General features: G+C 45.6%; 2 protein-coding genes across 2 annotated transcripts; one reads left to right on the top strand and one right to left on the bottom strand.

Moving 5' to 3' along the window:
* Positions 1–391: 391 nt before the first annotated feature.
* LOC308572632 (sesquipedalian-1-like) lies at positions 392–2,333 on the bottom strand. The gene is made up of 2 exons (XM_081168843.1): positions 2,082–2,333; positions 392–1,221 (listed from the first exon to the last, which is right to left on the bottom strand). Exon 2 carries the CDS (start codon positions 1,206–1,208, stop codon positions 588–590), a length of 621 nt encoding a protein of 206 aa, XP_081024969.1. The 5' UTR covers positions 1,209–1,221; positions 2,082–2,333; the 3' UTR covers positions 392–587.
* Positions 2,334–4,875: 2,542 nt separating this feature from the next.
* CD2BP2 (CD2 cytoplasmic tail binding protein 2) lies at positions 4,876–11,493 on the top strand. Its single transcript, XM_081168835.1, has 7 exons — positions 4,876–5,027; positions 6,251–6,332; positions 6,599–6,731; positions 7,992–8,149; positions 8,595–9,099; positions 9,494–9,615; positions 11,161–11,493. The coding sequence occupies exons 2-7, from the start codon at positions 6,258–6,260 to the stop codon at positions 11,269–11,271; spliced, it is 1,104 nt and encodes a 367-aa protein (XP_081024961.1). The 5' UTR covers positions 4,876–5,027; positions 6,251–6,257; the 3' UTR covers positions 11,272–11,493.
* Positions 11,494–12,727: the final 1,234 nt, after the last annotated feature.

The raw sequence follows: 12,727 nt of genomic DNA, 5'->3' as shown, positions 1-12,727 counted from the left end.
CAGCGCCGTTTCCTGGATTGTTAGATATCCCGGATTGTTAGATATCCCATAGACCTTTCCCGGGACAGGTGAGGCTGCTGATCCCTTATTTTCAAATCTGAAAGTTGACAGCTATGGTCCTGACCCACCAGTCAAAGACCAGAGAGAAGGCCAATGCTGTTTTCATCACACCACTGAATGCATGGGCTGGACCAAATAATGGCAAAGAAGCCAAGCTTTCACTTTGGGGAATGGTTTTGATTCCACATTCAGGAGGTTGGCGCAGCTGAAGACTCCACCCACAATAAGCGCTCACCAAAATATACCGTTACTGAGCTCAACCTCCTTTCTCACTATATCAGGTATGGCAGCTGCTACTATGATAAACAAAACAATTCTCAAGGCTGGTAGGTTTCTTTGTTTAAAAATACACATTTATTAAAATCTCTTGTAGCATGTAAAAATCAATGTCAATGTGCTGACATATGTTTCGAAGGCATTAATCAGATACTGGCTCTGCGTGACTTTCTTGCCTGAAACTTCATAGATTCTAGACTTCCCAAAGCTCACTAGGCACGGTCCAAACGTTTGGTATGGCCTGAATTGCCCTACTCAAAATCAATCAAGGACTCATTCTCTGGCGGCTGCTTGCCTTGCTTCTCCTGCCACTTCCGCCTCAGCCTCAAAATATCTTCTCCAAATTGCTGGTGGAGCTGGACAAAACCCATGCTGAAGGGACCAGCTTCCACCGCCGGTTTTGTAGTGGGGAGTTTCAAGTCTCTTGCCAAGTGTCTCGGTTGTCCTTCACATTTGGGAGGTTGCTGGTGCTTCAGTATCTGAAACTGTCCCTCCAGCTCCGTCACCAAAGCTCGGAGGTAACAGAAGCCTGCCGTACTGAGAGCTCGCACCCAACCCTCCATGGTTTCTTGGCTCTCGGCCGCCATTTTGTAGGATCGGGCCCCAGGTACGCCATTGGGGTAGGAAATCTCAAAGGTGTGTGGTTCAGATGCAGACTCCTGCAGCTCCACGGTGCAGCCTTCCAGGATGATGAGCCGGAGAGGACCCCGATCTCCCGATTGGTCTCGGCAGAAGAGGATATTGCCCCAGAGCTCGCACCAGCATGGCCGGTAGGAGGCTGTGCGGATGCTCTTCTTGTACAACAATCCCTGCCGGTCTGGGAGATGCCTCAGGTGGGAAGATGCGAGAGCACTGGAGAGGTGGAGTTTCATGGCGGACAGAACCCTGAAAAATGAGGGGTGAAATTATGATGGACGACTGGTGGCGGTGAATGGAACAGGTGGGCATGTCAGGAAAGTACAGGTGATAATGGGCCCAGAAAAGGAGCTGCAGATATAGAACGGGGGGGGGGGGGAGAAATGAGGGAGAGTGTGGAATAACTTAGGGATGGGCTGAAAGGGAATAAGAAAAAATGAAGCAAAGCACATGAAAAAAGGGATCACGCTTTTGAAGGGGAGATGAAAGATCTCTGGCTGTGTACACATCTTACATTTAAAGCACACACACACACACCCGAAATAAAAAGAATCCTAGGAAATGTAGTTTGTTAAAGGTGCTGGGAACTATAGCTCCCTGCGGGTAAACTACAGTTGCCAGGATTATTGGGTTGCTTTAAATGTGTGGTGTTTATCCAGCTGGGAGAGATTCTAATTTGGGATGGATTTTTTATTTTATTTTTAAGAAAACTGAACAGGATCTAGAGTAGGATGTTGCAACAAAAGTGGAAATAACTTAATGAAGGAGCAAACCAATTGTGCTATACTGTATGAGCATAACAGGACAGGAGAACATATAAAGAAATTGAAATAATGGTTTTAGAAGGAGTGAGGACAAAAGGTGGTGAAGGAAGAAAAGTAATGAAACGATAGGATGAAGGGTGCCAGAAGAAAAAAGGAGAGGATGAATCTATGCATAATTAAAGAAAATACAGGGAAAGGGGGGGAAACTGGAGAAGAACTGGAGTGAGAGGGAAGGAGCAATAACTTTACCAGTTTGTCTTGAAATAAATGTAACTATAGCAAGTGTCCCAAGCAAACATGAGGATATTGTAAAAAAGGGAAACAAATACCCCTGAATGCCCTTACCTTTGGTGTCAGATACGTCTGAGTTCCCCCTTTTGGTTTTCCTTCATGGCAGTTTCTCCTCCTTCCACTCTTCAAGAGAAAACATTTCCCAGGTGAAGGGGCGGGACTAGAGCTCACCTGGCGATTCACAAGTCACTTGATCCAGGAAGAGAAGGTAGCTATGGGAGAAGCTTGCCTCCCCTTTGATCGTGGTCCCTTGCTTTCCTCACCCACAATTTCTCTCCCAAGATCAAGAAGAACAAGCAACTAGAAAGAGGAAGTAAGGAACCCACAACCAATTACTGAAACTTAACCTCGAAGGAAAGTTCTCGCTGGTCCTAAAGAGAGTTGTCTTAGAATGGATTCGTTTCAGGAACAAATAGCTGTGAGGAATGGAGGGTAGAATAATAGAACTGCTGGAAGGGGCCGGAGGGTCATCTAGTCCAACCCCCTGCAATGCACGAATCACAATCGTTGGGATCTAAGTTCTAGTTGCTACAGTTCCCCATAAAGTGCCCCCTTTTCTGAGCTTGCCTGTCCCGCCCCCCATGCACCCACCCTGGAGTATCATATACTTACTGGTCCATCATTAGTTAAGAAAATATGTGGTTTCTAGGTATCGGGTATTGTCAGTAATGGCACTGCTGGGGAAAACCAGCAATTTTAATCTCTTGCAGTCTTTAGATGTACAGTATTACAAATATTTTTTCTTTCTTCATTAGGCTTTTGATTAGCAAGTTGTATTCTCTCTCTGCTTACTCTTGGACTGTGTTTTAAAAATTTTCCTTGGAAATGGATCCGTTGCCTTTTAGCCTGTCATTCATCTGTGAGAGGCCCAGCATCAACTCTGTATATAATAAGTCAAGTGGAAGGGCTACAAGAGTATATAATTGTTGGGTCAATAATTCCCCAAAGACTTGAGCAGCTGGATGCTCCCTGGCAAGGGATCTTTACAGTCTCATTTGACTTGTTGGGGGTGAATGTGCCTCCACTTTTCTGAGGAAAGGCAGCTCAGGAAAAGTTGTGGCTTTCCTTGATGGTGGTTCCCTCTGTTTTGTTTTAAGAGGAAGGGCAACACTGCCATGTTATATTTACAGGTATTTTCTAATGCCTGTGTCTGGGGACTATGAGGGTCATCTAGTCCAACCTCTGCAGTGCAGGAATCCTTTGTCCCAATATCAACCCTGAGATTAAGAGTCTCATGCTCTGGCAACTGACCTATCCCAGCAGCTTGGAATAGCTGGGAGTAAGTCTGTATACCACCCTGGCCTGCACGGCTGTCTTAAGCATATTCTGCGCTGTGGTGCAAATATCCCTCTGCCCCCCCCCCCCATTTCCCAGAGTTGCCGAAATTTCCCCAAGCCTCTGCGATGATCGCTCTCCTCTCAAGGAGGCTTGGGAGGGAAGCTGCATGCCTGCCAGCCTTATGGTAGGCGGGGCACAGCTGGCGGGCGTGCAGGGAAAGGGGAGGCCACCGGCAAAGCTATGCAGTTCCCCCACTCACTGGGGTGTCCCTGAGAGGCCGGCGCCCTGGCGCAACGCACCACTAAGCCCAATGGGAAAGACGGCTCTGCTGGCCTGTCCATGCCCTAAGATCTTTGAGTGAGGTCCTTTTTCAAGTGCTCTTTCTAGTGAAAGTACATTACGTACTGAACAGAGAAGATTTTACTGTCATGGTACCCTGACTTTTCAATGCAGAAAATATAATTATCGGTGCCAGGCCAAGGCATTTTTCTTTGCCCAGATATTTTAAATGGTTTGTTGCCTCAGTCTCCGTTATCATTTTATAGTTCTTCTTCCCCTCAGTTTATTGTCCATATGAAGTTGTTGCCGCTGTTATTTGGAATAAATATTGTTTATGTTTATTGCACACAACCCTGACATCAGTTTGAATGAAAGTTGGCCTAGAAGTACAGTAAATTGTAGCCCAATCCAACAATTGTATTGTGGCATAAGCCCGCATTGTCTACAGTATTATGAAACTAGCTACTGCTTGTGGCGTGGTAAATTTGTTGGTGCCGCAAGACTCTCTCACTGCAACAAACTAATAGGGATAAAGACATCTTAAAGGCTGGATTAGTACCCTAATCCACAGATCCTTGCAGGCAACGGCAGCCTCTGCCTTAACTAAACATGGGAATCTCTGCATGCTGTGTCTGGTGGGACATAAAGCCAATAAATAATAATATGTGGGGTTGCTTTTTGGGGGGGGGTGTTATTGGGTTGTTGTTTTTATTTTGATTATTTATTTCATGGTTTTATATTTTGATTTTGTTCTGTGAACCGCCCTGAGACCTCTGGGTATACATATACCTACATATACATAAGCCTTCTGCATCAGGCTTAAACAAAAGGTTCACCCACCCTATGATTTAAAAGGGCCAAGGAGATGCTTGTCTCTCCTGCAGCTGTTATTCAGGAATACAATGCCTCGAACCATGGAGGTTTCAGTTTAACCATTATGGCTGAGGGTTGTTGCTTGACCGGTTTCAGGAATGTGTTTGGTTCCCTTTTAATTTCACCTACAGTATTTGCGCCATTAAAACCACACCACTTTAAAGAACTACTCATTCCTAAGGTCGAAGTCCTATACAGGAGGAAGTCCAGCCTGCGTAGCTTTACACCCAGGCAACCCAAGATACACTGGAGCCGAGGAATAAATTGCACAATTCCTGTGGGCTGCACAGGCTTGAAATGATATAGAACTTCCGCCCGAGGAGGAGGTCCAAAATTAGGAAATACGCTCCCCGTCCCCCGCCGCGCGCGCAGGCTTTGCCCACACTCTTCGTGCTAGTCTGCGCGAACGAAGCCGGCGCTTGCCAATACTTTACTGTCACTTCCGGAGCGCGTGCGCCGCCGCCTGCTTAGCGTCACGTCGTCGTCGAATGGCGCGGCGGGACCCGGATATTGATTGCCTCGCCGCGGTGGTTTGAGAGTTGGGGCAGCGGCGGCTGCGTGAGGACTCAGGTGGGAGCCGCATTCCGTCGCGCGGGGGGGGGATGCGAGTGACGTAAGGCGCACATTCTAATGGCTCCCGCCCCGCCTGAACGTCTGGCTGCGGGGGGGGGGGGGCGGCGGGCGGCGGCGTACCTGCCCAGGTGCGCTCCCAGGTCAATGACCCCCCCCTTGCTCACACCTGCAAAGCGCGGGGCGGCCTCCGAGCCGTGCGAAAGGCTTCATTGGAGTTTGGGAGGCCTCTCCCTCAATTAGTTAGCGTGGTTAATTTAGGAACGTAATTGGTGTCGGGGTTTCTTTTCTATAATAATAATAATAATAATAAACCACCCACATTTTGCCTGGAGTTCATTTCCGTTTTAGTCCTCTGGAGATGATGAAGAGCAGCGAAGCTTGACTACGTTTGGATTATTTTCAGCAGCCAAAGTACAGAGGAGGAAGAAGAGGAATTATAGAAGAGTTGGAAAGGGACCACGAGGATCATCTGGTCTGGTCCCTTGCAATGCAGAAATATTTCACCCAACGTGGGGCTCGAACCCACGGCCCTGGGATTAAGTCTGCCAACTAATTGGAGCATTTTACCTTTCTCCCACGGCTGCTGTTAACATTAGTGGTCAGAGCTCAGGTGTTGCACTCCTTGCTCTTTAGAGGCTTATTAGCCTGCACGCACACATCCCTTTCTGTGTCCCCCAAATAAACCCTGAGCTATGTGAAAAAAATCCTTTTGGAAGCTGAGTAAATTATGTATACAAAACTTAAATGTGCCATTCTTGCTAAGAAATTTGGGGTTTCTTAGTGCAGCTATTTCTAAATCAAAGCATTGTGACAGAATATGCAAGGAGGTTTTATTTGCTATCTTTTTGCGGGGCTCTTTTGTTCATTGAGTTTATGTAACAGGTTGAGATGTATTGTGATAGGATTTGCTTTTGCAGAGGGTAAAACAATGTGTATAAAACACATCTCTGTACCAGTATATGCAACAAAGATGGAGTCAACAGTTACTTTGTTTACAAACCTTCCCCAGAGACCTGCATGGTGGAGATAAGGCCCCTTCCCCTGAGACCTGCATGGTAGAGATAAGGGCCTTATCAGCAGTGGAAGCAGCATTATGCAAATTCTGGTTAACCAAACCCATCAGAACAGCCAAGCCCCTCTCCTGTGTTGCCCACAGATAGCTCTCTTGGGTGTCTTGCATCCCCTCTGCTCATCTTTTGAATCTGGTTTGCTTTTCGTAGAGCCATAATGTCAAAACGCAAGGTGACCTTTGAGGACCAAGGCGATGAGGATGAGGAGGAAATGAACTTGCCAAAAAAGAAGGTGAGCGAAAGGGGCTATTCTCCAATATCTTCATATTCAGGGGATAAAGTGAATGTGCGTTTAAAGCATATAAAATCTGGGAGCTTGACTTGAGAATGCAAAATGGCTTATCCTGAAGATTTAGGGGAGCTTAAAAGAAGGATAAGCTTCTGATTTGGGGGGAAAAAACCCCTCTAAACTAGTGATGCTGGGGAATACAGGAGGTTTCTTCAGCTTCTGAATGGATAATTTCTACATTCTTTACCAACCCCAACCCCCTTTAACAGCTGGTGGAACCTGCAGTTGGGGGACCAGGCAGCCGCTTTAAGGGCAAGCACTCATTGGACAGTGATGAGGAGGATGACGAGGAGGAAGGGCGAGGCAGCAAATATGACATCCTTGCATCAGATGATGTAGAAGGTAAGTATGGAACTGGAACCATGGTACGTGTACATGTTTGGATAATGAGATTCTGTATTCTGTGATATTTCTACTTTCTGAAACCCCAAAAAACAGCAAGCCAGCCACTAGTCCTTATAAAAATAAGAGAGGCTACTTTTGCTTGGAATTGCAGTGGTATGGATGTGGCAGACCTAAAGGAAATGGAGCCATTGAATATCTATTTCAGTACTTAAGGGGGGAAATCTGTATGAAAATTAAGGCTGCAATTCAGGGACACCTGGGAGTAAATCCCACTGAATTTAATAGGATTTAATTCTGTGTAGATATGTGTGGGATTGGGCTGTATGTGTTCAAGGCCCTTTGTATACATTATTTCATTAAGCCTTACAGCATCCTTTTAAAGTAGGTTGTGTTTAGGTATTCACAAATTTTGGAAGGTCTTGGTAGCGAAGACAATATTTTGGGTTGTCAGGACCCTTTAAGAGGCCTCATGCATGTTTTGTTCAGAAGCAAGCCCACTTACTCCCAGGTAAGTGTGCATAGGATTGTAGCCCCTGATCTCATAACTACACTTCTATGGAAGATCAGTGCTCCCCAATTCCTCTGTGGAAGATGAATACTCCACAATTCAGCTCCATATGTTTGGAGCTTGTATAGGGAAATAGGGGCTCATTGGGGGGCTGGCCATTGGAGTGGCTGGAGTATCTTGGCCATCCCCCACTGGTCATCCCCAGCCCTCCTTTCCAGAGCCCAAGGTAAAAACTGGGAGTTGTTTTAGTGGTGGGTGGTTGAGACACTCATAATGCTTCAGCCTCACACCTCTGAGCCCCCTGAAGCCATGTCAGAGTGCTGAGCTAAAACGGGGAATCCTGCCTCTATATAGGTACGTGTTGGTGTTGAAATATATTTTAAAAAATTAAAAAAATTGTCCGGTAGCACCTTAGAGACCAACTAAGTTTGTTCTTGGTATAAGTTTTCATGTGCATGCACACTTCTTCAGTGTTGGTGTTAATTAAGTTTATAAACCACCCTATACCCAGAGGTCTCTGGGCAGTTCACAGAAAAGATTGCAACATATATAATGAGAACAAAAACGGCAACCCAGTAACACTGCCCCTCCTGAAAAGAGCCACATTTTAAAAGGGTATAGGATGTTCTTACGGTTTCGTATCAGCCCTGCTCTAGTGATTTATTAAAGTTAACAGTCATTTTATTCTAGTATTATGAGAGGCTGTTCCATCTTGATTTGACCTCCCCTTTTCTTATTTACCCTCGTAGGGCAGGAATCTGCAACTATTGACTATGAAGATGGGGTCCGGATCACTCCATTCAATTTGCAGGAGGAGATGGAAGAAGGCCATTTTGATTCAGAAGGCAACTACTTCTTGAAGAAAGAGGCGATGATTCGGGATAACTGGTTGGACAACATAGATTGGGTAAGGTTGCTCTCCCAAACCCCAGGGAGCTAGTAAGTGGGAATAATGTTGCTCTCTTACCTCCATGGCTTTTTACTACAAAAATTGGGGAACCAGTGAATTAATGTTGCATCAAACAAGGCTGATATGATTCTTGGGAATATCTAATAGGAACAGGGAGTGCAAATAACAAAAAGGATATTATTTCTGGCTTGCGGCACCTGCTAGAGTTCTTTGACTGGATCTGAAGCCCATACATTAGGATCGTAGAGATGGAAGGGACCCTGAGGACCATGTCGTCCAACCCCCTGCCATCCAGGAATTTGCAGCTGCCCCATTACGGGGATTGAACCTGCAACCTTGGCGTCATCAGCACCATGCGCTAACAAGCCGAGCTCATCCACATTTTGCAATGGTCTACCACTTGCCTCTTACGGCTTTCCTGTCCCTTTCGCTTCCCAACCAGGTCAGGATAAAGGAGCAGCGTCCTGGTCAGAAGAAGCCGCCGCTAGATTCTGCCGATGAAGACGAGGAAGAGGATCTTGAAGTGGGACGGGCACCTTTGGACAAGAAGGCGCTGCTGGAAGGGATGGTGGCCTTGGTGCTGCCTGGCGAGACGGTGGCCAGGGCCATCCAGAGGCTGGGAGACAAGGGCGGGCCCAAGAACAGCCGGCATCAGCGGAGGCCTTGGAGCCGTCTGAAGGCAGAGGAGGCAGAGCCGGCCGAGGAAGGAGAGCCCCAGAAGCCCGGGTCGCCAGAACGGAAAGAGCAGCTGGAGCGCCTCTCGGGGCTGGCAGACCAAATGGTGGCGCGAGGCGTGTATGAGATCTACCAGGAGACTCAGGAGAAGCTGGCGCTGAGGCTCCGGGCGCTAGAGCAACCTCCCGCAGCATCATCCGCAGCCGAACCGGAGCTCGATATGTTTGCTGAGGATATCGATGAAGCGAAACTGGGGGAGAAGACACCAGCGGGTGAGTCCTTTTGTTGGGAACTGCGTTGCTGTTTTGGGAAGACCAAAAACGCATGGTTTGCAAAAAAATTAATAATCCCCTTTCACAGCTGCTTGCTTAGATTTACGGCTGCAAATAGAGGAAGGTGTGTTGTGCTCATTTTCTGCCTGCAGAGAAAAGTGTTCCCTCTTGGGAAAAGGCTTCTGCTCTTAAGATTCTCTCCGATACTTGAGCTTTCAACATGCAGGGTGTTTCTGTGGGGAAGCTTTGAAATGTGGGATCTCCCACCTGTCCCCCAGAATCCTGATGTTCGAAGTAGTACAGCTGTACTACACGGCTGTCCTGATTGTATTTCGGATCTTAGCTGTTGGGTTATTGTTTGAGTTGGCAACCTGACACAACATTCTTCCGGCAGTGGGAAGTGAGGAGCAAAAGCAGGGCGACGACGATGCTCTCTCCGAGGTCATGTGGGAATACAAATGGGAGAACACAAACACATCCGAACTCTATGGCCCCTTTAGCAGCTCCCAGATGCAGGTAAGAGACAAAGTGGGGCAGTCAAACCACTGTTATTTCTCTCTCAGATATTTCTTCATGTCTCTCTCTTGTCTTAGGTCTTGTCTTTATCATTCAGTCTTTATTTTTTCCACCTATACCAGTGGCCTTTTGTTGATAATTTTTTGTTTTTCCATCCTTTCAGTAGCCTTTGTTTTTTTCCTCCCTCTTTTCTTTTTTATGTTCATTTCTTCCCCTAAATCTTTGATCTTCATGTCCACCTTTATCCATTTATTGTTCCTGGGTGTATATGTCTTGTCTGTGGTTGCAAGTGCACATTGCTGTGGCTTGCCTGCTGAGGTGAGTGAGCAGCTGTGCATATTGGAGAAGCAATGTGTTAGATTTCTTACCTGCTCTTTACCATGTGGTCCCAGGTGTGTTGCAGCAATAAAATATAAATCATAAAAACAAATAAAACATTGGTAACTGTAAAACAAGAAAAGTGTAAAAACAAAAGCAGTTCCATATGTAAAAATAATGCAAACATTTAATGAAAGTATCGTATATGCAAAGATAGTGAAGAATAATTTCCGTACACTGGGATTATGAACTCCACTTAAGCAAGGAAATCATGTTGCTAGAGAAGTTGTTTCAATTTGTAGTGGCAGCCGTCAAGCTGCATCAAGGATTTTTTAACACTAATGTAATCAGTTGCCACAGAGATCATTTTGGTTACATTTACTACTGCAATTCTTTGTTCTGAAAGATGTCCTTCAGTTTGTTAAACCTCCTCTTTCTATGCTCCTCCTGATGGAAATATGCAGATGGGGACAGATATATCCCTACTTTAAGTCATTTACGTACTGTCTTATATATTATTTACTACAAAGCTTGATGACTAATCAACAAAATGTCTGATTACTGGAACAGCGTCCAAGCACTGAACCACTGGTATATCACAAGTGGACTGCTTATTACTGCGTTTGCAATTGTTCAAGATAAAATCTATTTTGGAAAGAGAAGAAATGAGCATTTCACCACTGATATATTACGAGTGAACTGTTTATTTACTGTGTTGGCGATTGTTTAAGATAATACCTCTGAGTAGGCAGCCTAGAAGTGCAAAATCTGGACTATTCTTGCACACCACCATTCATTTTCTCTGAAAACATTGCCAGCAATGTGTGCTGTGCAATATCTCAGTTACAAAACTGGGCATTGGGTGCAGAATTCGGGTTCTGAAGAATCTCCGGTTTCATCTTTAAAGCCAAGTTTCTAGCCTTTCAAAACCTTCATTTCCATGCCTGTTTTTGAGTGAAAACCACCTAATGCATTTTAGTTTGTAGGACCCCCACGTCCATTAGGTGCACCAACTTTTTTTTTGTTTTGGCTCTCCATGTGTCCAGATTTTGTTGGTCCCCTTGATATGCTAACGTCAGTAGTGTTTGAATTTGAATTCCCCCCCTCCCCCCAGTGCTTGTTTGTTCACTTCACCCCCTGGCCCCAACCAGTTTGCCAGTTCCACCTCTTCTTTCTCTCAGCAATTCCCTTTCTCCTTCAACACTTTCCTCTTCTGTATCCCTCCAGGACTGGGTATCCCAAGGCTATTTCCCCGATGGGGTTTACTGCCGGAAGGTGGAGAATTCCGAAGGCCAGTTCTACAATTCCAAGCGCATTGATTTTGACCTCTACACGTGATCGGAACCCGCCTCCTGCCCCACAGAGCACAAGAGATGCAACTCAACACAGTGGCGGACTGAAAGAACTTGCCGGACTTTAGGGGGTGGGGGCCAGGGGAGGAGAGGCGTGTGTGTGTTTGTGTGCGTGTGTTTGCAGAGGGAAAGAGGGAGAGGTTTGATTTGCTGTCTCATTCTGAGGTTGCTTCGCATTTTGCGAGAAATAAAAAGAATCAACCTTAAATTGGCTGGGTTGGTTACTGTTTCCCTGCTGATGATTCCTGTGTGCTGGGAATAGGTTAGGGATTGGCATGCAGCCTTCTAGCTGCCAGTTCTTGTCTTCTCCTCAATGCTTCCAGTAGCATCTTAAGTGATGGGGAGGAGAGAATGTCATACACAAGCAAATAGAAGATTTGGGGGGAGATAGAGAGGGTAAAACTAGTTGCCATTCAGTGACATAGTTCACTGTTCTACCATCTTGCACAATATTTGGTGGAGAAATTGTGGTTTACTTTGTGTCCATTACTATTTTCATCTGTAGGGATTGACTTAAAGGGGGCCTTTTTTTACCCAAACTTACTCATGACTCAAATTTTATTCATTGCTCTTCAGCTCCTTTATACTACCCCACTCCTTGTTACGAACCTCATGAGAAGGCTATGCTTTTAAGTGTGCCCTTCCCCCTTTCATCTACACCCATTCCTCTTAGGTTTTACAGGGTAGAGTGTTTAGGCAAATCAGATGGTGGCTTCCCTTTGTAATACACACTAGTCCAGAGCCCTTAAAACAAGACAGGTATTTTTGGTACATGCACAGATTTTTTAAAATGGACAATTGCAGAAATTAAAGCCAACAGTAAAATAAAAACAACTTCTAGATATTGGCCACATACAGATATTTTGGTGTTCTGAAAGGGCAGCAAGTTAATTAATTATTACAGTATTTTTTATTGTCAGGGAGAGGTGATCACGAGATTTCCTGCCACAAGCGCAGAAAATAATTTCAGCAGCTTTGGAAACTACGCAACTTGACTTGGGGTGTGTGTGTGGAGAGATTTCTGCTCCGCCTGAGGCGACAAAATGCTTTGGGCTGTTCCTGTTCATAAGGAAGAAACCTCATTTTCAAAGAGGGTGCTAGGAAAGGGGGTGCCTTTAGTTTCTGTGATGCTGGTCCAGTCGGTTATCCAGTAGATCAGAGCTCATTTAAGATCTTGTAAGTTGGCAATCCAACACAACTGTCCCACACTCAAGTAAATAGTCGCATTACTTCCTCGGAAGCTAGAATTCCCACAATATATTTATTATGGGTTCTTATCTTTAAAAGATGAAAACACCCCACTAGCAGGCTCAGACGGATGGATAATGGGTTAATGTTCTGGCGGTGAGAAACAAGCCACTGATGTACAGACCATAATAGAGGTTTGGTAGTCTGAAGTCCACATTTCCTCAATACAGCAGTCATGAGGCCAGATATGGGGA

Source organism: Podarcis bocagei (assembly GCF_964188305.1).
Source record: "Podarcis bocagei genome assembly, chromosome: 13".
In the NCBI taxonomy this organism is placed as follows: Eukaryota; Metazoa; Chordata; class Lepidosauria; order Squamata; family Lacertidae; genus Podarcis; species Podarcis bocagei.
Note: the sequence above shows the minus strand (reverse complement) of the source record. Positions and strands in the feature narration are given on the sequence as shown.